This window comes from Numenius arquata, chromosome 1, assembly GCF_964106895.1.
Source record: "Numenius arquata chromosome 1, bNumArq3.hap1.1, whole genome shotgun sequence".
Lineage (NCBI taxonomy): Eukaryota > Metazoa > Chordata > Aves > Charadriiformes > Scolopacidae > Numenius > Numenius arquata.
The window spans coordinates 70,067,466-70,094,354 of record NC_133576.1 but is presented as its reverse complement, the minus strand read 5'-3'; the positions used below and the strand labels follow the sequence as shown (position 1 = coordinate 70,094,354).

The following is a 26,889-nucleotide window of genomic DNA, read 5'->3' as shown; positions in this document are numbered from 1 at the left end:
TCAAATACCGTGCGGTGCTTTGACAATCTTCTGGTTTATGGCATACTTAACAAAGTGTTCGTACATTTACTAGGCTGGAATGTCCATTTGATTATAGACTCTCTGCTACTTTGCTCGTACTTTAACATTTTGGACACGTGACAAAAATGTGTGTAACGCATTTTTTAAAGTGTTGATTGTGCTCGTAATTTTCAAGTCAGAATATAAAATAAACATCTCTGCCCTTTCTTCCAGCAGGCAGCACAGAGATCTGCTCTCCGCGTTCTATCTGACAGGTACATTTTGTCATTTTTATGAACTATAAATTGCTTTATGAAACGTTGAGCCCTATTTATTGTGGCATATAACTCATAATCGGATTTTGTCCCCAAAGTATCTGTGAACTGGGATGTTAAACATTTTGCATGCTTGGATTTGTCATGCATGTGTAGAGTTTATTACTGCAAAAATCACAGTCTTGTTGTATTTCATACAGAGTATGCAGAATCCCTTGTTGTGATACCAAACGAGAGATAAGAAACTTACTGGAGAAGGCATGAATGATGCAGTAAATTCTGAGCTTTAGAGTTTGCTGAGATATATCTGAGCTCATTTTTCAGCAATAAGTACTTCATTTATTCCGAGATGTTCTCTTTTGACTTTTTCCAAATCCTTTCCCTGGGAATTACTCTTCTTTTGATGAGATTCTCTGTACGTTTTATGCACAAAAACAATGCCCTTTTTTACCCCTTAAGTTTTGAGGGATTTGTATTTTGGATGAATTTAATTCATTTTTTCACTTCTTCTGGAACTGCAGCAGTGCTCCAGGCAGATAAGCTGGGGACCAAATCCTTAGACAGCGTTCAGGTTTTACTCAGCTCTTTTTCAAGCAAAACTCCATTAACTTCAATGGGAAACTTGCCCGAGTGAGGAATTCAGGATTTGGGCCATAGTAAATGTTATAGTTGGGCCGTAGGTCTGCACAGGTATTTACCTTAAATGACTTTTATGAAAGAGGATTGATTGAAATATAAGGTAGCTTTCTAAGACGGTCCTGATTTCTTTTCCAGTTTTGGGAACGGGGGGAGGGAAGGGGAGGGAGAGACTGTACATTTTAGTGCCTGTGAAAAAGAACTAGCAGATTTACATTTATCCACAAATGAGGTACTGTGTCATGCAGGCTGACACAGAGTAAATTTCCCCATGCCTTGTTGGCAGCCCCCTCTGCTCCGTCTGGCCCCCCGCCCCCCGCCTCCCTGGGAATAAGCGGTAATTGACTCTGGAAGCCAACTCAGGCCAGGATTTCTCCAGAGCAGAGCCTGTCACTTAGGCTGAATTATATGTTGTGCATGGATGAATAACATTTCTCTCTGCTCGGAGGCTAAGACCGCCAAAATTACCGACCTTGTACCCCCCCCACCCCCCCAAGTTTACAAACACCATTTTGTTTAGAATTTTCTCCCCTCACCCTTAAGGAAAAAAAAATCCCAAGTGAAATGTATGGGATGCGGGTGAAATCGCTGGCATGGTTGGAGGGCACACAAGTATTTGCTGTAACTGGGACGAATGCAAAAAGAAAGAGGAGTCAGAGTCAGCATTACGCCCCTCTCCCTGGAGGTGTGCAGGCTCACCCCCCAGGCAAAGCAGCTTTTGCATTTGGTGGGGACAATAGCGTGACCGAAGAAAACGTAGTGTGTTTCTTTCTCAGCATCCTTCCCCTGGGCTACATGAGGAGCATTCCTGCAGGACTGCTCCTGGAGGTAGTTAACAAGCTCCAAACACCGCAGTGTGCTTTCTGGCTCCCCTAGAAAGAAAAGTGGTGGTGATGGATAGATGGTCCCTACCTCATCAGGGGTGGTGAGGGAGCTGGGCGCAGGCTGCCCTTGTCCTCTAGGCAAAAGGGCTGAACTGTTGCCCGTCACACCTCAGATTTAGTAGTTATGACCAGATATTCCCCTTTCTGCCCCTAAAAGCATGCCCGGAGACCAGCTTTCCCACCTGCTCTGCAAACATTCAGCCCACGGGTCACTCTTCTCCCCTCCCTCTGGATGGGGTTCTGGGAAGGCTGTGGGTGCACCCTGTGGGGGGGCTGCCTCTCTGCCAACCGTAACCTCTCTGCAGCGAGCGAACGGGAGGGCAGGGGGCTAAAAACCCATGCTGTGACGGCAGTTTCTGTCTGGTCTTGGCTAAAGTGAGGATGCCTGTGATATTGCTGCTCATTACTTGTGTCCCAGGAGCAACTAAGAGCTCTCAGTCACACACCAGCACTTCCCAGTGCCAAGGGAGATGGCAGCTTAAATAAAGCTCTCAGTAATTGTGCCCTTTTTCTTTTCTTTTTTTTTTTTTTTTTAATATTCTCCAGCAGTTCTTGTTGCAGTTTTTTGCTTTCAGGTTCTGTTAAAAAGGTAACATTTAGCTACACTGAAAGAGGAAAAAAAGAAAGAGATTTTTTAAAACCTGTAGCCATTGATTTCTGTAGTGTATTGCACTCAGTCTTGTTTTCAGAGTGACACAGTAACCCCCAGCAGATTTATGTGCAAACACAAAGATTAGTGACCCAGAAGCTTGACTGAAACAGCTTTTCTGCTTCCAGAAGACAGGTTGCTCTGCACATGCACTGACTATTTTGTCAGGAAAGATGCACTGGCCCCATTAGCTTTTCATTCTCTCATGAAAAACCCTTGGTGCTTATACAGCACAGCTTGGTTTTAATTTTATTGTGCTCTTCAGTAAATTGGTCTAACTATACAGATTGCTCAGTTTCTGGGACAGAGAAGAGCAAGAACTTAACTCATATGCCTTGATGGTATAATGCTAGCATATCTTCAGTTGTCTGACTCTCATATCCCCTGCCTGAAGAGCTTTCAAATGAAGAAAAATGTCTGTAACTAAAATATTCAGTGTGTTCTGTTGTTACTTAACAGTAAGTGGTGTGGTTAAGCCAGGTCTTAAACCTGCTTAATCTCACTGAACTAAATAGATTTTATTATTGACTCCCGTGGTCCCAGAACTCTGACCTTAAGGCTGAAGTTAAAAGCTAATTTTTTGCAGTCTGTTCCACTAACCCAGAAGCACTTGCTTGCTGGATACATTTGCAAAGGAGAACGTCCAGTTGTAAATTACAGCTGTTTGTAATCATACCCAAACACAACACTCATTATTATTCTTTTGTTCTTTTTAGGCTGAAAAGCCCACCATGAGGGAGACCGCACAGTACTTAATCCACACATTAAATTTACTCGCAGCTCATATTCATGTGCGAGATAAGATTTTCCATGAAGTAAAGATTTACAGTGGTCCTAGGGCACTTTTATTCCCTTAGGTGCTTTTATTTCTCTGTGCTGTGGTGTAGGCCAAGTGGGTCTGCTGAGGACTTTTGAACACTTAGAGGAAAGCGTTGTACCACCGCTGAATTTCCTCTCTCATAATCGTGAAAAGATAGCTCATTCACTGCGGTGCTTGGGTGGCACTTAGGAGGCGTGCTTAATTCACAATTGCGGTCTGTTCTCCTTTCAGTGTACTTACGCTGGAGGACGCAGGCAGATCCTGATGGCTGTGCCTGGAGGAAGCTGGGCGCAGGCGTGCAGGGCAGAGGGAGAGCTGAACCCGCTCAGCCCAGCAGCCATATGGCCGTGCTGGCAAGCCTGCCCACCCCAGCTGATAAGTTCTGTAAAGGCTCCAACTCACTAGCTCACACTCAGCACCTGGTTAATATATAGATGTCATGCAGACCTGAACCATTACATACAGGCTATGATAACCCCTTTTGATTTACCACCTTAGGCTGTGGATAGGCAAGGCGTCTCCACACTAACATCCATTTGGCAGTGTAGACAAGCCCTGTTCATGATGTTTGGTGAGTTACACAGCCCATCCGAGCTTCAGTCCACCTTCCTGTTGGGCAGAAGGGACAGTACTTTGCATTTCCATGTAACCGTGCCTCGTCTGTCCATGTTTGATCACAGTGAGGACATTGAAATGCAGGCTGTGCCAGGCATGAGCTGGTTTACCCTAATGGGTCTGGCCACTTGCACTTAAGATCCTGAAAAGCAAATACATACTCCCTGTTGTTCTCTGGAGGGTTCGGGGAGCTGAGCAGAAGGTCATGCGAAGCAGCAAAGCCCCACATCTGCAGGGAGAGAGACGTTTGCAAGCAGAAGTGCTGCTGCACCACCTCTGATGGTGCATGCACACATTTAGCACTCAGTTGCAAGGAAAATCAAACAGAAAAGGATGACCTGTGATAATCCAGTCCATTCTCCTGATACTGTAAGGATTAGTCCAGTGGCATTTGCAGCATGGCTCTTCTCCTTCAGACAAAGCCACGTTTGGGTTGGGAGTCCTGGGAAGGGACTGTTTGTAAAGTATTAAGGCAACAATAAGAGGCAATTTAGACTTTTAATAGATCACTTAAAGCAGGGAAGGCAGCTGTCCAAGCAGCCTAAAACTTTTCAGTGGATGGAGCCAAAGATTTCTTGTTCTCAAGTATCTGCTTGAGCTGTGATTAAGCAAAGCAGTTAAACTTGTGATACCCTGAAGTAAGTAAATAATCCAGTGGCAGCTAGCAAAAATACTCATGTGCTTCGTGTCACTCACATACTTATGTTTGTGTTGGACTGAGTTTTTCGATAACATCGCCTTTCACACCGTGAGACCTCCTCCGCATGAGAAGCTACATGGTCAGCTTATCAGCGGAGCGACTGAGCTAGCTGGCTGGCCAGAAGGGCTTCATGTGACAGGTCTGGGTAATCAGCGACAGCCGAGGGGAAGCCTTGGCTCAGGACAGCTGATCTGGGTCCCAGCAGAGAATGACGGAACTGAGATCATGGTGCTCCGCAGGAGGCGAAGGTTGGCCAGAGAAGAGTGTGCACGCATGGTGTTTGCTGCCACAGAAACAAACACACAGCTCTCACACTGTTAGCACATTGCTTAAACTTTCTGGATTACCTTTGTGAGGAAAAAGAGAATACTTCCGACAGGAGATATGGATTTGGAATTTATGCCATACATGAAAGCTTGGCTGTTTGGAAACGCCAGTGTCCCACAGTTGCAGCCCTCCCACACGGTACAGGGTAGCAAAGGGCAACTGCTGCTATGTTTTGTGGCAGGAATGGTCTAGAGTGTCTCAGCCCTCCTAGTTCGAAAACTTGAAGGAGGAAAAGTAATAATATGTATTGTATATAGGACACTATTTACAGTTATTGGAGACTGTTGTGAATTAGTGAGAAGGGGCTTTAAAAGAAGAGCCTGTATGGAAGGCTTGGAGTGAAAAGGAATAGATATATCTGTAAAACTGAGACTCCATTTCCCTTTATTTAACTTGTGAGCAAGATCTGTAGCACTCATCTGTTTGCTATTGGATGTTTTCCCATACCTTGACTGTTGCTGGTATTTGTTTGGAGTTGTTCTACCATAGCACCGGCGACGTGATTTGAATGTATTGCAACACTGCATGAGAAGGTGGAGCAGAGCTGTCCCAGGGAATATTAGCAATTATGAGCCCGGCTAACTATACTAAATACTGAAATTCCTTTGGTGTTTAGAGAAGGAAAAAGAAAAGATGTGTTTTTTCTTCAAGGAAGTGATAGCATTTTGCTATCATGACAGCCAAACATTTCCCACCTCCCTATGGGCAACCCCATGCATTCTCAATAGCTCCCTAAAGATACCTGAGGGGACACCATTCGTTCTAGGTCTGACTAGTAATTTTTCACGTCTTTTCTTTGGCTTGCTAGGTTTTTTAAGAATCAGCGTGTGGATAATTACAGAATTAACATGGGGGGGAAAAGACATAAGGTGTAGGTCTGTTGGTCTTTCACATATTAGTAAGGAGAAAGCAGGTCCCATTGCTGGCTGGCAGCATGAAGAATATGCAAAGTGCTATTGGGAAGAAGAGTGTATATGTGTGCAGCATATGAAGTGCCTCAGCATATGATTAACCTCACTGGGTATGTAGTAAATAGTAGATAACTGTGATCAAAAAAGTATTCATGTGATTTATCAAACTGAGCAACTGTGCATTTTGCAGTGAAGCAGGAGGTCAATCCTGAAATCTAGGGCAAGTATAGCAATAGGAAATTGCAGGGACTAAGAAGTTAATCATACCGTTGGACTGCTTCCATCTGGTTTTGAAAGACAGAGTCAGTACACTGCTAGCGAGGATGCTTCACGGCAACAGATCAGGAATTAATTTTTTCAGCAAATCTTCGGCTATCATTTGCGGTAACAGAGGCTTATAAAAATGTAATTTAATTTCTTGGGAATAAATCACATAGGACAAGAAGTGTGAGAGGTTTTTTTTAATGTGTGTATCTGAGGCAAAAAAAAAAAAAAAGAAAAAAAAGAATGAGAGTAGGAGAAACAGCAAAAATCCAAGAGGAAACAAACATTAATGATATGAAACCTGGAAGGCATAAATGGCTTTCCAGTTAAATTATGCAGGGTAATTGTCTTTGAAAAATCAGTTTGCAGTTGGGAAACTTCTACATTTTTATGACTCTTGGAGGTATAATCTTGTCTAATCTCTTTGTCCATCTTCATCAGCATAGGTCAAAGGAGCACTGACTTAAAGTATTGTTGAATTGGTGCTCTGAACACCACTCACATTTGTCATGAGAACATAGCTATGGGCAGTGAATTTGTTAATGAATTCTGTTTTCCTTGTTATTGATATTACTTATGATATTTCAATGAGACTTGAACATTATGCTCCCTTTGGGCTATGACAATCCCCCTAGGCAATGAACGTGTTGTAAAACAAAGGGGATTTTAACCTTGATAGTAACTCCAGTAGCTGAAACTAGCTAAAGCTAGTTGGAAGAGGTAGGAGGACAGTTAGTTGATAACATTGTGCCTTTCTTTCTTCAGCAGTGGGATAAGAGAATAGAGAGACCTGTGCTGTGAATGATGTATTGTGCTATTTTTAGTGCTGCGCAGCAAAAGTGAAATCTTATAAATACATTTGTATCTATTTCCTGGCAGTTTGAAGAAAGAGAGCTCAGGTTTAAGGTTTACATAGCACCAATAGCAGGAAACACTGTTCCCACAAATCACCACATTTTCATTACCACTTTATTTTAAGAAAAGCTGAAAATTCGTAGCAAGCAACGGCACCTCAGCCTGGTCTAGTTGCAGGACATTAGCTTGAGACTTTTGACCCCTTGTATGCTTGTGAATCGTGTCCTAGCTGTAGCTCAGGGAGTCTCCAGAGCGGGTGGAGCAACACAAAGGAGAAATTTCAGTTCCCTTTCAGTGAGGTAGCAGATGGAAGGAGATTCCCCCCTTCAAGCTTTAATCACTCAGTAATCAGCCAGGCGCAACGGGGTATTCTGGCATCAGCTCCGTGGATGACTTGCTTGCTCCAGTTGGTTTTTCTTGCCTCTTGCAAAGGTGGTTTAGAAATCCCCGCTGAACTTCTGGGTTTGCCTTTGTCACTGGTAAGCCTATCTGCCTACTGCCCTCTGTGGTTTTTAATTTTCATTTCAAGACATTTTCTCCTTGTTCTTGGTTTTGTTCTGACTCTGGCAACAACAGAGGCAAAAAGGGAAGGGGAGCCCCCATTTGCCTGAGGGAAAGCTGGCATATTCCGCAGGAGGCCAGTCCCACGAAAGAGTTGTGCTTCTGCCCAGAGTGGGCAAGGGACTCCTCAGTACAGCGTCTTCATGTGGCCTCAGTGGGGACAATGCATGGTTTGTAACTTGGCTGGCCCTTCACTCTTTGAGGGGTGAAGAGAACACTACACAGAAGGAGAACCATAGCCAGTTTCTTTGGGGAAAAAAAAGTTGAATTTGTACAAAGAAATAGGTGCTGTGGGATTTCCCTATGGGAAATGTGTGGATGAATCAGGCATGAGATGTTCCTGCAAGGAGATCGCATTGTCATGGGCTAAAATACTTTGCTCCCTCATGCAGTCCCATCCAGGCGTCTCCTGCTTTTTTTTTCATAATGACCTCAATTTTGATTAAAGTTGCAGAAAAACTTTTATCCTTTCCTCTTCTCTTGGAGAAGAGTTGGATTTATTCTGCCATTGAGGAAGGGTTCACACTGTTCTAGGTTTCTTGCATTTCAGTGAAAGGAAATGTGTGATCTTTGAACAGCCTGGGTTTCCTCCCAGAAAAAAAAGGGGAATATTTGTGAAATCTGACAGAGCTCTTAGGATGGAAGAGCAGTTTCCCACTTAGCTATTTCACATGTGCTGGTGTGAAGGTACAGCAGCAGTCCAGTAGGGTCCTATAGCTCAGTGTGATCCACCAAATCTTATACAAATTCTTTATCTTGAAAAATATCACAGCTGAAAGGTTTCAGGCATGTTTGGTACTACCTCTAGAGACGTCCTTGGCTAAGGAAGCCTTGGGAAAGATTCATATCCAGAACTTTCTGAGCAAAGGATCAGATTCATAAAACTATTTTTGTCTTCTCCCAGCCTCCTATTCCTTTGGCAATGCTTTCATCTTCCTCCCTTTTCAGAAAGAATCAGTGCATGCTGGGTGATATATGCAGGCCATCTCACGGCTCTCCATGATGGTGCACCAAAAAAATGCCATCTAAGTCTCCTGAGGGCCACCATCTGTACTTGTAACCAAATTCCTATTGAAAAATCTATGAAGGGGATACTCTTCCACAGCCCTGTTACAGACCACCATCGGTCTTACTCCCAGAATCCTAGAGATCCTAGTGGCTGTAAAAGTCTGTTCTCATCCAAGGTATTGTTTCTTTTCTTCCTCCTTAAGAAACAAAACAAAACAAAACAAAAAAGCAAAACAAAAAAGAAAAAAACCCACAACTCCTTTCTTTCTGTGCATTGCATTGAGATCTATACACTGAAGCAAGGCCACATTCGCAGAACTTCTATGCCCTGCAGAGCTTCCAAAGTAGGGACTTTACCCCGCATTCCTAATATACCCAGAAGCCAAATTAAAATTCTTGGGAGTTTTTGGCAAGCAAGGAATATTATACCTAGGCGTAGAGCTTGATCTGGTTAAAAAGGAATATTTTTTCCACGCATGTGAGAAGTCTTTCATGCAGACATCAGGAGAAGGAGGTATGTTTATACACTTTTCAGCCAATGCTGACAAATTGGCTTTGCATGCAAACCTTTTGGTTTACTCAAGTAGTTTGTGGCAGCAGGGAGCATTTTTTCATGGTAAATGTGAAAAGTAAATAGAGAAATGACAAGTTTCTGATTTAGTTTGACTTGAGAGATTTTTTTTTCTGCATGAAATGAAAGCTTAAATCATATAATTGTTTTTCAACTTTTGAATCCCACAGTAATTCTCTTTGTGGTTCATCGATGGTGCTGATTGGTGCACACTAGCAATGATTCTTACTTTACACTGACTGTAGACTTTGAACTCCGTTTTAAACTTCAGTGACCAGATTTTCACTGGTACAAAATGAAATAGCTTCACTGATTTCAGTAGCATTATCCCAGTTTTCACCCGCTGAGGATTTGACCTCGGCACTTTGGAAATATTTCCAGCTTTTAAAAAATCACATCACTACCTATTTGCTCTTCCAAAGGTTGCACTAGTGAATTATTTTAGAGGATCATACTCGGCGTGCTGGTCAGATATCAGGATCCAGTTATGGTTTCATTTCAACTCAGCCTGACTATATACCAGCTTCCCCAACACCCTTGCTGGCAAGCTGACGGGTAGGGCTGCAGGGAAGGCATTCGGGCTCCTGAACCACTGGAGCTTTTTTGATGCAAACCAAGACCCCAAAATCTCAAACAGCTCATTTTCCAAAGTTGCAAGGGTTTTTTGCTCAGTCAGCATTTCCAGGAGGTCTGTCTGATAACATTTTCTTTACAAATGATCAGAACAAATACTTTCTGCTTTATTTTTCCTTATTATTGCTTTTTTTTTTTTTTTGTAGTTCTGTTTCATGGGGAAATTCAGAATTGGAGAGCTTTGTTCCAAACTGGAATGGCATGAAATTTCAAAATCCTCCTCAAAATGGAAGACTTTCCCTCTCTCAAGGACTCTATTTATAGTAGGCTGCCCTTTTTGCAGTCAGAGAGGGGCCAGATTATACTATGGCTGTGTGCTCTCATGTGTTCTTAACTTAGATGTAAAATTAGGTCTTGCTTGAAACTAGGTGTAAAGAGTCTAAGTTCAGACATTACATTTTTATAACCTGAAAATGATATCATTTTGAAAGGCAGAAATAAATAGAAATTACTTAAATTAAATTAGGTATTTTTCCATGGGGTGTGATTTAAACGAGACACATGTTATCTTCAATATAGTCTGCAATCTTCTGGCATTTTAGCAAAAAAGAAAATTAATTATTTTAAAGGGAGGTATTTTATACCTAATGAAATTTATTTTGCATACCAATGTATCCTCTATATTAGATTGCTATAAAGATTTCAAGGGCCTTTTTCATTCTTGACTCAGGCGCATAACTTTTCTTCATGCTGAGGGACTGCCTTTCACACAGACATTCACACAGAAGAGAATAGGCCCTTCTCTGTGGAAATCTAGCAGCCAAATAATTCACAAATAGCTCTCACTTATTATTTACTGGCACAATCAAGCATAACTGCTCTAAATGAACAAACAGTTTGTCAAATAAAAAAACAGGGGAGCAGTGTTAAAGAATCCCATGATTCTGATTTACACAACAGATAAAAATCACCCCAGAAAAGTCATAGAGACCTGCCAAGTAAATCTCTTGCTTTGCAATGATCCTTTAAGACATTTTAATATGCTTTTGCGAGGCTCTGCACTGGCCCTGGCATCGCGTGTACCCAGGGAGGTCTGTGTTGTTTCATACCCAGGCAGGTGATAGCTGCTGGCAGTGCAGGAGCTGGCGAGGGGGCAGCTAGTGCCTGGCTCCTAGCAGCCCTGTGGGACTTCACTTGCCATTCGCATCTTCCTTCCTTCATACAGCCCCTTTAGAGAGAAAAGAGGAAAATCAGACACAGAGCCTCTGTCACAGGCATCTTCCCTCACTTGGTCCCAGATACCCACTATTTTGGCTCTCTGTGTTTCCCAGGGGGACCTTGTCCCAGAGCTTCTGTTGCCACTTGCCACCTTGCTTGCCCAATCTGCCCTTTCTCCCTTTTTCAAAACCATCCTGACCTCACTGGGGTGCCTGGAGCCCTCTCTGGGACTCCCATCTCCCACCAGTCTCCTCCAGCTGCTCCCAGTCCCAGGGCCACGCAGCAGGAGACAAGTCCCACTGGTGTGCAACATCGTGCATGAAGCCTGGCAGAGGCTACCCAAGCACCACACTCTGCCGAAAGGTTGAAGTGGCCCCCATCATTGGAGGGGGACAACATCTCTTCCTGCTGCACGGGAGAAACAGCCGTGGTGGGGGGCCAGCCCTTTGTCTTGTTTTGCAGCCCCCCGGACACCAGCATATGCCTTTTGCCAACACATGGTGGGATCTAGCCCAACTGGGCAGCAGTGGGGGCCCAGCGCTGCCAAAAACCCAGCCAGGGCTGCCCCTTGGCCGCCAGCCCAGCAGTGAAGCAGCCACGCCATCAGCTGGACATGGGGGATCTCTGTCTGCACTTTGAGTCTTCCCCTTTCAGTTCCCTGCAATAACCATCACTCTTCCCTGCTAATAATGCCCCCAAATACTGATTTCCTGAAGCCACTTCTTTTAAGGTCGTGATGTCCCTTTTTCTAAAACTTAATAAGCTTGATACTGACCATGTGGACTTGGAGTAGGTTTGTAAATATTTGTATCTTCAGTATTATTCCTTTGATAGCAGACACCATGACAATATTTCCCATATTAAAAGGGCTCTTGGGGAGGGTTTAGGAACTCTGGCCAGGCAAAAATAGTTGCCTGAAGGAAGAGGAAAAACCTTGGAGAATTACCAGACTCTTTTTTTAAATTTTGAGACAAATGGACTTTTCAAACTTTGCCCTGAAAAGAGATCTGGTCATGACCTACTATAAATCTCATACGGCCATTTAAAACCTCACAGTGCTCTGGTTAAACAGCATTGCACCAGACAAAACCTCCAGGGCATGGGGACATTGCTGCGGTTTTTCCCTTTCAAGCTTGTATATTGTCCCCATAACATATTGCCAATGTTCACAGGACCAAATGAGACTGTGGCCTTTCTTTAATGTACTCAGAGCTCTTGTGTCGAGAGCCTGTGAGGTCAACAGGAAAACATGGAATGAAATCTCGGCTGAGTGTCGGTCTTTCCCAGGCTTCCTGGCAATTTCCAACTTCTCACTCTATTGTTTTCACTTAATAAGATAGAGCTTGTCCTCTGCTCAATAAAGAAAAAAAAGTAGCTAAAAGAGCTAAGACTCAGAAAATGAGCAGTTTTGTAAAAGCCTGGCAGATTCCCAGTCTGCTGAACCTGATAACAAGCACACTCGTTTTTCCAGTTTGAAACTTTTTGGTGCAAACTTCCTTCATGCAAACGCCTCCTAGGACTTGCAGGAAGAGGTACAGTGTACAGGAAAGAGTGCTGGGCTTGCAGCATGAATCCAGTAGCCTGCGCTTTTGAAATAGGGATGCTGAAGGGTGGAGCTCTCAGAAGAACCTAATTTGGGGCTCTGCCAGCTGTTGGATCACCCTCAGCTTTCCTCCTCCTACTGAGGGGTTTCACAGCGCAGCACCTCTCTCTGTTAAAGCGGAGGAGGAAAGCAACAAATGCAAAGTCAGTTGTGCAAACCCAGAGAACAGTTTGAGAAGACAGCGAAGCCTAAACAGTCCTCTGAGATTATCACTAATTGATACAGAGATGTACTGTGGCCTCTGGTTCAACTTCTCTTTTTATATCATTTTCTATATTAGCATGTTATCTGCTTGTCAGCAGCCACCAAATTTTAACCTCAGGCTGCTGATATTTTCTGAGTATTGTGTAAAAATGTATGTATTTTCCTAAATAATTATAAGGGATTTAATGCTGGTGGAAAAGGCCAGGTTGACAACTGATTACCCAGGAATTTCTGCCTTGTGTTGCAAGGATATCTGCCTCCCTTCTGGAGCCTTGCATTATCCCCATGCATATTCTTTATGTGTGCAGCCAAAGGGCGCTGTTAAAGCAGATGAGTGCCTTAGCATTTGATGTAGTTAACTAATTTGAGCCAACATCACGTTATTTTCTAACAAATGTATTTTATTCTTTTCTTCCATTTTGTCAAAATGTAGTGTTAACCATTTATTAGTATTGCAAGAGCCACGACAAATTTCTGTCATTGGCCACTGTACTTTGCTCTCCTCTTCTGCCCGTGTAATGTCTCTGAGGCTGGTTAGACCAGGCGATAACCTTAGAGTTGCCCTACCCATATTATTAGTGTTGTTTTTATGGCCAAAAGCCTGGTATTACCCTGGAGCAGCAGTAAATTGGGGATCTGGTTTGAATTGTTCATATGTCAGTAATTTACCACATCAGCAAACTCCATGAATACCTTCTCTGGTTAAATGAGGAAACGTATGGCAAATGAATTCTCACTGCCCCACGTGGAGAAGACATAGTACAGTGTCACAATGTACTCCTTGGCTGCTTTGGAGTTGAGCACCTCATGGATATCATGCACCAGTGTTCAGGTGTTGAACTGGGAGGTTAGCTTGACAGGACCGGTAACTGCGAACTCCCCAATTGCATGGACCCACCAGTCACTTCTCCAGCTAATCCAAGAGTTGCAAGTGGTGAAACATGGCCAGTCTGGCCAGTGTAAAAAGGGTCATTGTGGAGGGAAGGTAAAATCTGGAAGAAAAGATGAGCCTCTGTTAAGTTAAGAAATGCTACGCTACTTTTCATTAAGGCCATACCATGCCTGAAAGAATAGATTTTATGATACTGTTTTCAGGCTGTGATGGGCTGCAGTTTGACTGAGTCAAAGCTTAGCTTGTGTGAATGTTTAGGGTGCTCAAATGCACTTTCTGCACCTGTGCTGAAAAAATAATTACCCCCAAAGTCACACTTTTCTTTTTTTTTTTGAGACATGACACACAACTCACATAGCAACTGCAAGTCTAAAATTAACAACATATGTTTCCAAAGCTGAGATGTAAACAGGGTTTGCTTAGTTAGGAAGCGATTGCCTTAGGTTTGTCTTGCACCTGGTAAAGAGCTTGTTAAAGGTAGTATTGCAATCCTGAGGGGATTTTATTTTAATTGCTAAAACAGCATTTTAGTAGCTTTGTTTTAATCTTGATACCATCTTATGAGGGGCAGAGTTATTTATTTCGTTGCAGGGCCACATGGCTGGGAAGTATCTTATTTAAGTTACGTACATCTTCAGTTGACACGACTCATGTTACGATTAGACAGAATAAGCCAGCCCTGTATACTAAAAATAAGCAAACAAACGTAAAATACATCATCATATTAGCAGAACCACAACAAGCTAATTAACAGTGGACAACACAGTCATCAAATCAAGGTCAGAATCAAGACCTGAACCAATGAGTCAGAACTTTGAGTTATCAAACAAACACATTCAAAGCAGAAGGTAATCAGCTTTAAATTATAAGCTTGACATGAGATGGAACTGCATCCAGTTAGTCTTGCATCAGGAAAAACTGAAAAGAAGCCAGCTCAAGTTTTGACCAAGCTCCTCACAAACGTTCAAGTCAATGCAAGGCATTGAATAAGGCAGTCAAAGACTATATTCTTCAGTCTTTGCCAGGGGTGCATGGAGGACTGGTGCTGTACACTCATCAGAGCAAACTCATTAGCGATGCACAGTTTAGCATTTCCTTCTCGTCACATGATTATCATGTATAATTAGTCTTCTGCTCTTATCCTCTCTTGGTCATCAAACTCAAATTGGAGGTCACTGAAAATCATATGCAGTTGCAGCTTTTAAATTATTGATGCAATATTTATGAAAATACCTTTTGAAGAATTACTAGGTAAGAACTATGAATAACTTTTGGAGTAATTCACCATCAGTAAATGACAGATTTAAGAATCTGGCATTTGCCGATAGACTTGGAAACAATTAATATAGACCATTTTCCCTTTTTCTTTTTTTTGGCCAAACACCTATGCGTTCACGCACATGTGAAATAAAGAGGGATCCTTTCGTTAAAGGAAAATAAAACATTCACACTTGTGCTTTCTTCCTAAGGATCTCTATTTTGCATGGTTGCCTGCTGCCATCACAACACAGCAGAAGCTTAGGTCTGCATAATGACAGAGCTTAAAACAGGCATCTCCTGCTTGGTCACAAACTGTAAGCATTTGACTTGGTTGGATAGTGTCCCTCTGTGGTCAGCCTTCTCCCCAGGGACCTGGGGCTCTTTGGGCAGGTTCTCCACAGCCTTTATTGTGACCCAGAGACATGGCAGTGCTTCTCTGCAGTGTGATCCAGAGAGGTGGTGATGCTTCTCAGAGCCTTATCCTTCTTCCTGCTTACTTCACTGCATAGGTGGAGCCTGATTTCCTGGATGCGGTCAATACAGCCTGGTATCTAGTTTGTAGATCGCTGCTGAATATACCCATGGCCTTGCAGGTGGGAACTGCAGGTTGAGGTGTGACACACAGGTCCCCTGCACGGTGCATATCCCAGCGACTAATGACAACCTTCACCTGCAGGGAAAGGACTTAAAACCCACATTCAGCAGGAGCCACCTCCTCAGGACTAGCTAATAACCTTGTCAGCTCGTAGCCTCTCCATGCCTTTTCTAATAATAGTCACTTCTTTACCCTAAAGTTAGAAAGCTAATATGAAGCCATTCACAGCTTGCCCTAATGACTTCTAATCTAAGACCACAGCTTCCCTTTGCGCTTCTTATCAAATGAATTCAAATAATCATTAAACAAAGTTTTCTCAGGTTCACTTCAAATCTGGGCCAGCGTATCTCACAGCCCTTATTCTTGTGCCACACTGCCCATGGTGTTTCATCCTGTAAAATAAGTGACGGCCACATTAATAATTAGTTGCTGTATTTGTAGAGCATCAGACTTATTTCCAGTTGGCTATGCCGCTTTTCTTTGTATCTAAACTCATGTTGTCTAACCCTGGAGAGCACAAAACAAGCCTGCAAAGTTTTAGTCCATGAGATCATCCCAGTAATTTGTTACTGCAGGCACTGTCTGTCTAACTTTATTTCCCCATGTTAAATAATTGTGATATTGTTTCTTTAAAACCTTTGACAACAAAAATCAAAACAACCGTAAATAATCCACAGACATATGGAATTGTTTTGAGAAAGAAAGTAAATTGCTGAGACTCCTTAAAAATGGAAATCTACCAAGGAAACCCCAGCAGTCTCCTTGACAGTCTGCTCTAAAACTTTTCTCTTGCTTTGATGTTGTTTGTAATTTATGTTCCTCAGAGGCTCTTAGATGAAGGAAATCATCTATTTTAATAATGTGAAACCTTCTTCTGGCCACCCGAGATGGGAATTCCTGCTCTGTTTCCTGTGCCTCTCTGGCAGGGCCAAAGGGGGAGGGAGGGTTTAAAAAAATTTCATGGCTGTTAGTGATCAGGGCTGTGGCATCACCTACCATTCTGAAACATCTGCCCAAACGTTACGTATCTCTCACTGATGGGGTTTTGTGTTTAGGAAAGCTGTCTTTTTAAGCCCACTCTCCGCAGTAGTGTTATTTCACTGTATTAGTAATTCATAAGGATAGGTTATGTGGTGATGATTATAGTAAAAAAGCAATTATTGAAATAGTCTTTTTAATTCAAAATTATTTTAATTACTAGTGATACCTGTCCTTTTTTTTTTTAATCTAATTTCTGTGCTAAGTCTCTTCATGATTCAAAAATTGCCACTAGGCTATCACCTTTGGTAATTGCCATTCTCTGAGCTGAGTGAACAAAGGAAAAATTAAACTGGAGTGTGTCAGGCAGGCAGAATAGGAAATATATGTTCCTGCAGGAAAGCTACTCTCCTCCTAATTACCCTGCAATTGCCAGGTTCAAAATCTAATTTATGAGTAGCATAGATAGAATGGCCACATTAGTCCATTATTTCATGATGATCTTTTCTATTCTTGATTTCAAAAAAGAAGGATTTTGCAGCTCTCAGTGCATTGGCGTTGTCAGTAGCTTCTCTGGGCAGCGATGCTAGACAACTGCACTTGAGAAATACTCCAAAAAAAAATGTAAAGCAGTCTCCAAACAGCAAGGTTTTATAGAAGGAGGGAGGTGTGGTAAAGTACAGTTAAATAAATACAGCATGACCTGATGGTCTGCCTCAGACACTGCTGGCCACATTCAGAAACAGATCCAGAAATGTTTGAAGGAGAAGGAAGCTTTCCAGCCTGTGGCTGCTGCTGCTGCACCTTCCACCTGCTGTAAAATACACCAAATGTAGCAAATGAACCTAAGAACACCCCCAGAGTCCATTTTACTCTAACAAGCTTGGAGGAGCCTGCAAAAGGATGGAGCAGTGGGTAAAGCTGCCAACATGTGATATGTAGCTGGCACGTGGTTTCAGCTGTAGTGTCAGTGCCTGAGGCCAAGTCTACACTTCAGTCAAGTTGGGGCAATGACTTATGTAGCCATCTGAGTGAGATTTAAACACACAATGGGAGGACACTCATGGCCAAATGGAGCTCAGGAATAATTCAGTGCCCATGTAGTTATCCAGCTTCTTGGGTGGTCTTCATACCCCACTGAGCTTTGTGTTCCCAGAAAGCACTATAGTTTGTAGTACCTCAGGGTCACAGGACGGCTGAGGCTGGAAGGCATCTCTAGGGATCATCCAGTCCAATCCCCGCTCAGAGCAGGATCAGCTAAAGCAGTTACTCAGGGCTGTGTCCAGTTGGGTCTTGAATATCTCCGAGGATGGAGACATCACAGCCTTTCTGGACAACCTGTTCCAGTGTTTGGCCATCCTCACAGCAAAAAAAGGGGTTTTTGTTATATTTAAATGGAACTCCCCATATTTCAATTTGTGCCCTTTGCATCTTGTCCTGTCACTGGACACCACTGAGAAGAGCCTGGCTCTGTCTTCTGTACTTCCTCCTGTCAGGTATTTATCCCTCCCAGTCATCACAGCTTATGTGAAAGATGCTCCAATTCCTTAATCATCTTCATGGTACTTTGCTGTAGTTGCTCCGTGTCTCTTGTGTACTGGGGAGCCCAGACCTGGATCCAGTACTTCAGATGTGTCTCACCAGGACTGAGCAGAGAGGAAAGATCACATCCCTCTACCTGCTGGCAACACTCTTCCTACTGCAGCTTAGAGTGCTGTTGGCTGCCTTTGCCGTGAGGGAGCATTGCTAGCTCACGGTAAACTTGGTGTCCATCAGGACCCTTGGGGCCTTGACTGCAAAACTGCTTTCTAGACAGTTGATCCCCTTTGCTTATACTGGTGCATGGAGTGTCGCCCAATCTTCCCAAGCCCGGGCCACAGAAGTCCAAAAATTATGTCCAGTGTTGCAGGGAGGTACCTTGTTGGGCAGAAAATCTTCATTGTTCAGCTACTGTACATGTTTCTGTCACCAGCCCCACAGACCACAGAAAAACTGGCTCTGCAAGCTTCCTCTCCTTCCCACCACCTACGATTCTCCTCCATCCTCTTTTTTTGCCTGCTGCATGTCCCAGTTCTTCATTTACACTTTTTTTTGCCATTGAAACCTTTCAGTTAAAGTAAGAGAAAAGAATGCTTAAATTTAAGCTGCCATTGCATTTTGTGGTCAACGTCCCTATAAAGCTAATTTTGTTTGGGAAAGTTTATACCTTTTATCAATAAATAAAACCAGAATCAATTCTGGTTGTCTGCACACCTAGGAATACAGCAATGCTTTGTTTCATATTTGAGCTGCTTTGGAAGGATTTCTTCACAATTGCGAGGTGACAAAGTTAAGATGGGATTCAGGTATCCTAACACAGGCATCTAAAGTCACTTGAGAAGCCCTAAGATATGTAAGATGTCTTTAGGGGCCTGACAGGGTCATATGGCAAAGGCAGCTAAAGACTGCTAAAATAGAGCACAGGCACTGGATGGTGGCATATAGGCAAATAAATGTTATCTCTATCTATTTTTTTTAAAAAAGGCAAGGTAAATCAAGGGGGGAAGGGAAAGATAAGGATAAAAGGGAGAGGCAAGGGAAAGCAAAAAAGTGAAAGAGGAAAGACCAAGTGCAAAGGCAAAGGGGAAAACTATCTTGCTGATTCTGGATGTGACAGGCAAGCCTCAGAGTCAAGTGTCTGAAGGTTCAGTGCCTCTGAGCTGTACACAAAGCCCATCAATATATTTCTTTGCTGCAGTCTAAGTCCATAAGAAAGTGCTTGCCCCTTCCCTGAGAAAGCAATTGGTTATATTGCTTGGGAGTTTCACTCCTAAGTATTCCCTTTGAGTTCCCTGCTCAGAATGCGAACTGAGTGCTCTTAGGAATGGGAGATGTCTGCCCTGATTCATTCTTCTGAGGTTTTGTTTTTACTTTGCCCCTGAGGAATTGGCTATTTTTAATGACTTTTATGATTAATAAAACTGTCTGAATGCCTGCTGGGATCTTCAAGCTGGTTATCAACAAAGTCATCTAGCTCTTTCCCCTAGTGTCTAAGCTAATGGCAAAGACCCAACACTTGATCTTTCTTCCCAAGCTGAGGCTTGACTAGCAGGGTTTAAAGTCCTGTTGGGGTGGTAAAAAAATCCCGAAGAGTTACGTTCTTGCTACACTGACTATGGAAAACCATACTCTCCTGGAAATCTATCCGTCCCTCTCATCTTCTCTGCAAAGCTCTTGTGCAGAATCTTCCGCTTTCCCCCAGCTGTTTCCCAGCTGCAGGCAGGTGACCTGATACAGTTTTAAAGAAATACTGAACATATATCCTCACAGCGGGGCATTGAACTCCTAGCAGCAACACACGTTGACTCCTACACCTTTAACAGTCTCCCTGCTGGATCCACTGCTAAACGTAAATTTCATGCTCTGAAGAGGCCCACGACTTCACGCAGCACGTCCTAGACCCTGCAGGACCTCAAGCAGGCAGAGGGGTGTTTTGAGATACTACAGTGAGACCAGAGTGCCAGAAAAGGACTATTAGCCTGGGGGCAGAGAGAGGAAGAAGGCAGCAACAGCTTGTTGTCCACTGTGAAGGAGAAGCAGCACCAATGAGCAATATTTCTCCCTGGTCCCATGCCCTCTCCCCACTACCATGTGTGCATTTCCTTTCTGCCTCCCTGGGAGAGGCAGGGAGAACAAAAGATAACATTGAAGAACAGGCAAAGGCACCTAGTCACGCCTTAGTGACATTGTAAATTAGTAAGAAACCTAAAAAGATGCATGGCACCTAATGAACAGAAAAACATATGAGATATGAATTGAAAGGCATATTGGAAGATATAAGTTTAACTATATCAGAACACAGCATAGTGTAAGACCAATTTTTTTTATTAAAATGTCATACAGTTCTAGTGCTTTTCCTACTAGTTGGTAGCACATTTCACAGAAATAAAGGATTGATAACATCCTGCAGGAGTGTGCAGCTGAGGAGCCACTGAGTCCAGACACATTGGTACCACATTCTAGATTAATAAAGCAAATTAAATTATATTTACTTTGTAATTTATTTCTGCCCCCCCTCATCAACTGTGTGTGCATGAACAAACCTCAAGTTTGCTTTCCATGGATGACATCTAACAAAAGGATGCAATTCCCATTTGAGTTTTCCTCTTAATTGTAAAGGGCAATTTATATAACTCTTTCTTAACATAGATTTGTATATTTGTGTTCATCATACTTATTCATTGGTTTTGACAGGCCATGTTATACCTGAGGAAAGCACAGCAAAAGTTACTAGTAGGGTCTGCTTTCTGTTTTAAAATCCTTCATCAAGTATCTGCACAATATGCTGCTGGGTTACAGTGGGTCAGATCCTGATACCCCCACTAGACAGACCATTCCTACTCTTCAGGACTTCTGGGTACTCCAATCCAAGCTGTAAAGTGCAATGCTACTGAGAGAGAATAAGGGGTCAAGGATCTGAGCCTGATCAGAATGGCAGAAGTATTTTTCCCAGTGGCTAAGACCCCTGAAAACCTAAGGCTGCCCTACAGGCTTTCGGCAGCTAAAAATTGGTTTTAAACATCCTTTATTTTGAGCTAGTTTGTCAATAACTGGTAAACAGCATCTCTTAGGCAACTCTTTCTAAAAACATATTAAAATAGTTTTGCATATTGCTGGAAAACAGGCTGTACTTACATCAGAAAGGAGAACATAAGAACCTTTTACAAATCTTCAAATAATCTCAAACTAATTAGCTTTTAACATCCTCTCTGCTACAATTCTGGGCTCTATTAGCTGTTCTGCTTGCCATTCCTGAGTCTGCCTAATGTCGTCTGTAGAACAACTGTGCATTTTTTCCAGGCATTTGTCATTTCTTGGAACATATAAAAGAGAGCACTTGGATTCCACTAACAGACTATCTAAATGCTGCTCTGCATAGGCAGTGATATATGCTGACAAGGAGTAGAAGTCAAATTTTCTTTATATGGTTCTTTATGGTGAGCAAACCTACTTAAAACAAGCTCCTTCTCAAGGCAGCATATTGATTAGAGCTGACGGGCCGAAAAGACCTTTGGGAGACAACAGAATATGGCTCGAGTCAAAGAGTAACACTAAAGCTGGCAGCAGCAACATTAAGAGTCAGTAAAACCTGAGAGAGTTTGTCTCACGCTGAAATTTATTGCACCCATTTGGACAGCCATTATGGTAGTTAGTAATTTTATCTGCACAAGTTCATCTGTATTTGGACTCTCAGAGCTTAGCGAGAGGTCTGGGGAGGCAGAACCATACCCAGGCCCCTGCTGACTGAGGCAAAAGACTGCCATGCTGAAGCGAGGTACAACTGTGTCAGGGCCTAGAGAATAAATCTTATTAAGAGCGATTGAAGGAGCTGGGACTGTTTAGTTTGAGGAAGAGGAGGCTGAGGGGAGACCTCATCAGTCTCTGCAACTACTTGAAAGGACATTGTAGAGAGGTTGGTGCTGGTCTCTTCTTGCAGGTAGTTAGCGATAGAACGAGAGGGAATGGCTTCAAGCTGCAACAGGGTAGGTTTAGACTGGACATTAGGAAACAATTTTTCACAGAAAGAGTGGTCAGACACTGGAATAGGCTGCCCAGGGAGGTGGTTGAATCACCATCCCTGAATGTGTTTAAGAGTCATTTAGATGCGGTGTTGGGGGATATGGTGTAGGGGAGAACTTTGTAGGGTTGATGGTTGGACTCGATCATCCCAAGGGTCTTTTCCAACCTGAATGATTCTATGATTCTATGAAAATTATAAAAAAGGCTGTCCGTTCTGATGGCCAGCCACAACATGAGTTATGTTAACAGTAACTCTGAAATAAGGGTGATGGTAGGCCAATACAAAGGAGGATTTTCCTAGCCTGCACTGCGGTGGTTGTGTTCTGCAGCCTGATGAAGCTGTCCCTCAGAAGAAAAAATCACTCTTTTCTTGGATAGCAGTGCAACTATACTTCATGCTTTAGGAAATAAATGAGACAAGAAAAGAAACACCCAGGTTAATTTTCAGGGAACTGATGAGACATTTTAAAGATGATGGATTAATGCCACTCTACATTTTCCACAGAAAATTTTGCATTGCTCCTAGCTATAACTATTCTGATACCTATGTACTTGACACGCTTTTCAGACTCTTTTCCTTGTCATTTGACCTGTAAGCACAGAATGTGTGCTCCTTAACAACCTCATCTGTACATTTACCCACAGAAATCCAAGCTCATCTAATCCTTTTTCTTAAACCTAGACAAGATCAATCCTGTCTAAACCTTTTCAGATAGGTCTTTGCCTAACCTAGTTTCTGAAACTACCCTCACTGATATTCCACATCTTCACTGGTGATCTGTTCCGATGCTTAATTACGTTTATCTTTGCAACATCTCTCCCAGTGGGTTGAAGTCTATCCCACCAAAGACCAAGCCACTGGAATCACCTTCAAACTGGTAATGGAGAAACTGTTTCTGAGATGGATAGTACTGATATCATTGAATCTGACAGGGGATCAGCTTTTAATAGTGCTCTAACGAAACAGTGGAATACTGAGTTGGCAGTGGATATTGGTCTTCATATTGCATACCACCAGCACTCTTTAGGACAAGTGGAAAAAGTTGACTGAACCCTGAAAGGGAAAGTATGAAGAAGAGTCTGAACTAAACCTCCCTTGCTTCCCATCCAGATCGCGATGGACATGGTGTTGGGCGTACCAGGTATACTGTTTAAGTGACCCTTAGGATCTTAGATTCCCTCTAATCAATCAAGAGAGGTAGCAATCTCCAGAGGGCATTTTAAGTGCTGAAGTTAGGTGGTAGTTAGGTCCCGTGTAAGTTAAGGGCAGAAAAACTGCCCTACAGACCCACTATCCTCTACCTCACTGGCCAGCTGTATCAAGATCTGACCAAGAGGAGTCAATTCCACCTTGATCTAACTCATCTACATTCTTTGTTAGTAATTTTTTAAGCCCTGCACAACAAGTGAAGTCATGACTGTATGAGTCACGTGACTTATTTGTTCGCAAAGTCAGAAAATTGGCTTGGTTAAGGTCTTCAGGTGACCTCCTGCCAGCTGAGTTATAAACAGTCCTTAGTCCTTGTCACTCTTTATACTCTGTATTTCCATTCAGCCCTCAGCAAATTAGAGCCTTTTTTCCTGTTTTCATTGACTTCAGGTGTAACTTCCTGGTTTCTTATTTTGCTGAAGTGCAAGGATCTCCCCTCATACTGTCATATGTGACATCAAGATTTTGTGAAAAATTGACCCCTGTAGAGCTCTGTCTCTCTCTTGAAGGGCCATCGGTCCAGAAGTCATTCTTCAGATGGTAGGATTCAGCATCTCAGGTGCTTCCCTGCGACCAAAAGAGCTTGTGCAGAGCCTCATGACATCTTAACTTTCACATTAGCCCGCTCTAATGAGACCTTCTGACAGCTCAGGCCTGAGCTTCTATTCCATATCTGGCTTATCATGCAAACCAGTGAAATGCAGGAATGTTTTTTACTCACATCATGGAAAGTGGAACAGAGCTTGTCCCTAGTGATATTTACCTTCTTCAGTGAACCTAAGTAATCTGATCTCCCCTGGGCAAATGAGCTCATGCTCTCTGGAGACCGCTGGCAATTGTATGCAGCAACTCCTGATGAGGCCAGGAAAGGAACTTCTTCAAAGTCAGGAGGGGAGGAGAGACAGGTGGAAAAGAGGAAAGACTGGAAAGTAGCAGTGTCCAGAAGAACGCACTTGGTTATTACAAGGAAACAATGAGTGCCAGAAGACATCCAAAGCCTCAGTATTATTGGATATAGGAAAACTATAACTGACCACAGGCTCAGCCACTAGTACTATATATCGACAAGCACTCAAAGGAGTCCTTTTTCCTTCTTGCAAAGTCTTTCTAGGTTTCTTACCCCTTCCCTGGGTCTTTTGGAATGAAAAAAAAAAAAAAATCTGTTGTGAAGGCTACTAGATTCCTAGAGGAGAACAGGAAAGCATATATTTCCAAAGAGTCCTTTGAGTAGTGCTGCTTCTGGAGTATGGCTGTCACTCTGTAGCACCTTAATCCCCATGAAGGAGAACTCTCACTCATCGAGGGCATTAAGGTCCAAAAAAGCATGTGTTCTACATTCTCTTTCAGGCACGTCATTCAAAGACACTGTGTCTGATTTCCACCCAGCAACAGAAGCTGGTCTCGACCAGACAACAGAGGGGATCTCAAATAGAAATTTCCTAACATGTTTATCATAACATTGATAAAGGAAAGGGAGAAAAATAAAACTTCTGGGGCACATAGGAAGGAAAACACACAAAAGCCGTTGCCCTTGATCTCAGGGGAAAATCAAAATCTTCTATCCAACTTCGCCCACTTAAAATTTACTTCTGCCACCCCCACTCCACCAAAAAGTCTCTGTAGAAATGTTTTCCTGATTTCCTGATTTCACACTGGAGGCAGGATGGTGGCTGTTCACAGGCTGTTCACAAAGCTGTTCATCATTCTCCAGGCCATTGGTCCAAGGGTGTATTCCAAGGACAGTACAGGACACATAGGCTGTGCTTGTCACTTTTTCTTTTTAAGTCACCGTACTTCGAGCTATTAAGAGACTAATTATACTACCAAGACTCCTCTTCTACTAAAGAGTTAACTTTCCTTGACCAGGGAGTCTCTCTGCTCATATTCAGCTGATGCAAGGTCAACGACAAACACACCGAGGAAGTCAGAGTTGCTTTATTTTTCTTGTGAGCAGGTCAAATAAAACACTGCTGATGCTCCATTTATCTGGAGCGACAAGCAAACACTTGGCAGCGGTGGAAAGCATACACTGGAATCTGGCACCAGGCTCCTAGCACAGCTGTCAGCCTGCTGACTAATCACTTCATCCCCACGCTAATGCTGCTCCAGGTCTATTAGACCCTTCAATCTCAGATACCCCAGCACACACTCCTCCTGATAGAGCTATTTATATGGAGATGTCACTATTAATTGTTATGTAGCATTTTGTTTTAGGGGAGTTCTTTTAGCCAAAGTTCTTTTCAGTGGTTTTCTCTTTCCTACCATATTCCTTCAAGGTGGGAACTGTGATTCTGCTGCTTCCGGTGTCAATGAAGCCTTAAGTATATAGCCCCTTGCCAGATTGCATTTTCTTGAGGGTTTTGTGTGTGTGTGTGCATGAGCTTCATGGTTTGTTTTTCTAAACAACCTTTCCTATACATTTTTTTTTCTTTAGTTACTATTCTGGCAATTAAGCTGCAGTCGTACAGGGCACACCTGACTCTCTGAAGAGACCTGATTTACCTTAGGTTTGCATTATCGGATGATACTTGTAGTCTTGTCAGCACAAACTATTTAAGCAACTCCCAAGGACAGTGTTAAAATATAGGTGGAGTCTGTGAACTCTGTTCTTGGCAGCTGTGCTTTATTAGTTGTGCTGTGCAAAGGTGGTGCAGCTAAGGTAATGCAGTGCTTTCACAGAAGCATTATATATTGTGACAAGCCGAACAACCTCCAGGACTCTCACTCATCATGACTCCCATTTCATACCTCATCCGTTATAGGAATGAGGTATGAAAAAATTTCTCTGTTTCCTAAAGATATTAACAGGCTCCTGGGAAATCGTTTACCTGGAGAAAGGGAAGTGCCCAGCCTCATTTTTTTTGCGTTCAGGCCCAAGCAGCAGACCATGGCAGGGCTAGCTGCTTTTTTTTTTGTTAGTGAACAATAAGTTTTGACAATCGGTAACTGTAAAGAACTCAGTTAATTGGCTTCATACTCTCAGTTAGCAAAGGTACAAAAACATAAATTTGTGTCACTTCCATACTGTGTTTGGGATATATATATCCCAAACACGGGGATATATAACACAGTATATTCCATACTGTGTTTGGGATATATATATCCAAGTGCTATTTAAAGAATAACGAAGGACATCTTCTAACATGCTGAAGGTAGGCAAGTTTGGCCATCCCCATGTATGACTAGGATGGTAACCGGAGCCCTGGAAGGGTTGACTGGTTAAACAGAGCTATAACTAGAGCAGAGGCTCCTTATACTCAACGTTAGTATGTTAAATACAGAACCAGCCTTTATATTTTAAACCATGGAGGTACCTGGCTATCCTCAAGCAGGTGCTTATTCTAGAGTTTATGGTATCATCTCCCTTTTCTCAGCGTGATTTTGGCCTGAAACAAGTGGATGACGTCCACATTCATTCTGCAGGCGCTATGTCTTGGCATTCCACAGTTGCCTCAGAAAATATCCCCTTATGTTCTGTTACAACATTGGGATGGCCTGATCTGCAAGTCCAGGAGAGACCCCAGTGGTAAGCGTGCTTTCAGATGGCTTCGCTGAAACAGAATTTGAAAAATACACAGGGGCAGCAGCAGCAGCATGAAGTGGGCATTTCTCTTGCCTCTGTGATTCATTCACAATTACCGACACAGGAATTCCCTACTGTGTGCATGGGAGACGTGCAATATCTTCAGTGCCAGGCAGCAGAGATAATTATACAGATCTT

General features: G+C 42.9%; 1 protein-coding gene across 1 annotated transcript in view; it reads left to right on the top strand.

Annotated features, from left to right (window-relative positions):
- Positions 1-26,889, top strand: part of AFF3 (ALF transcription elongation factor 3) — a 286,394-nt gene that overhangs the window by 204,046 nt on the left and 55,459 nt on the right. The window contains exon 9 of the mRNA XM_074149518.1: positions 235-275. Within this exon, the coding sequence (XP_074005619.1) occupies positions 235-275 (41 nt within the window). The remainder of the gene's footprint in view (positions 1-234; positions 276-26,889) is intronic.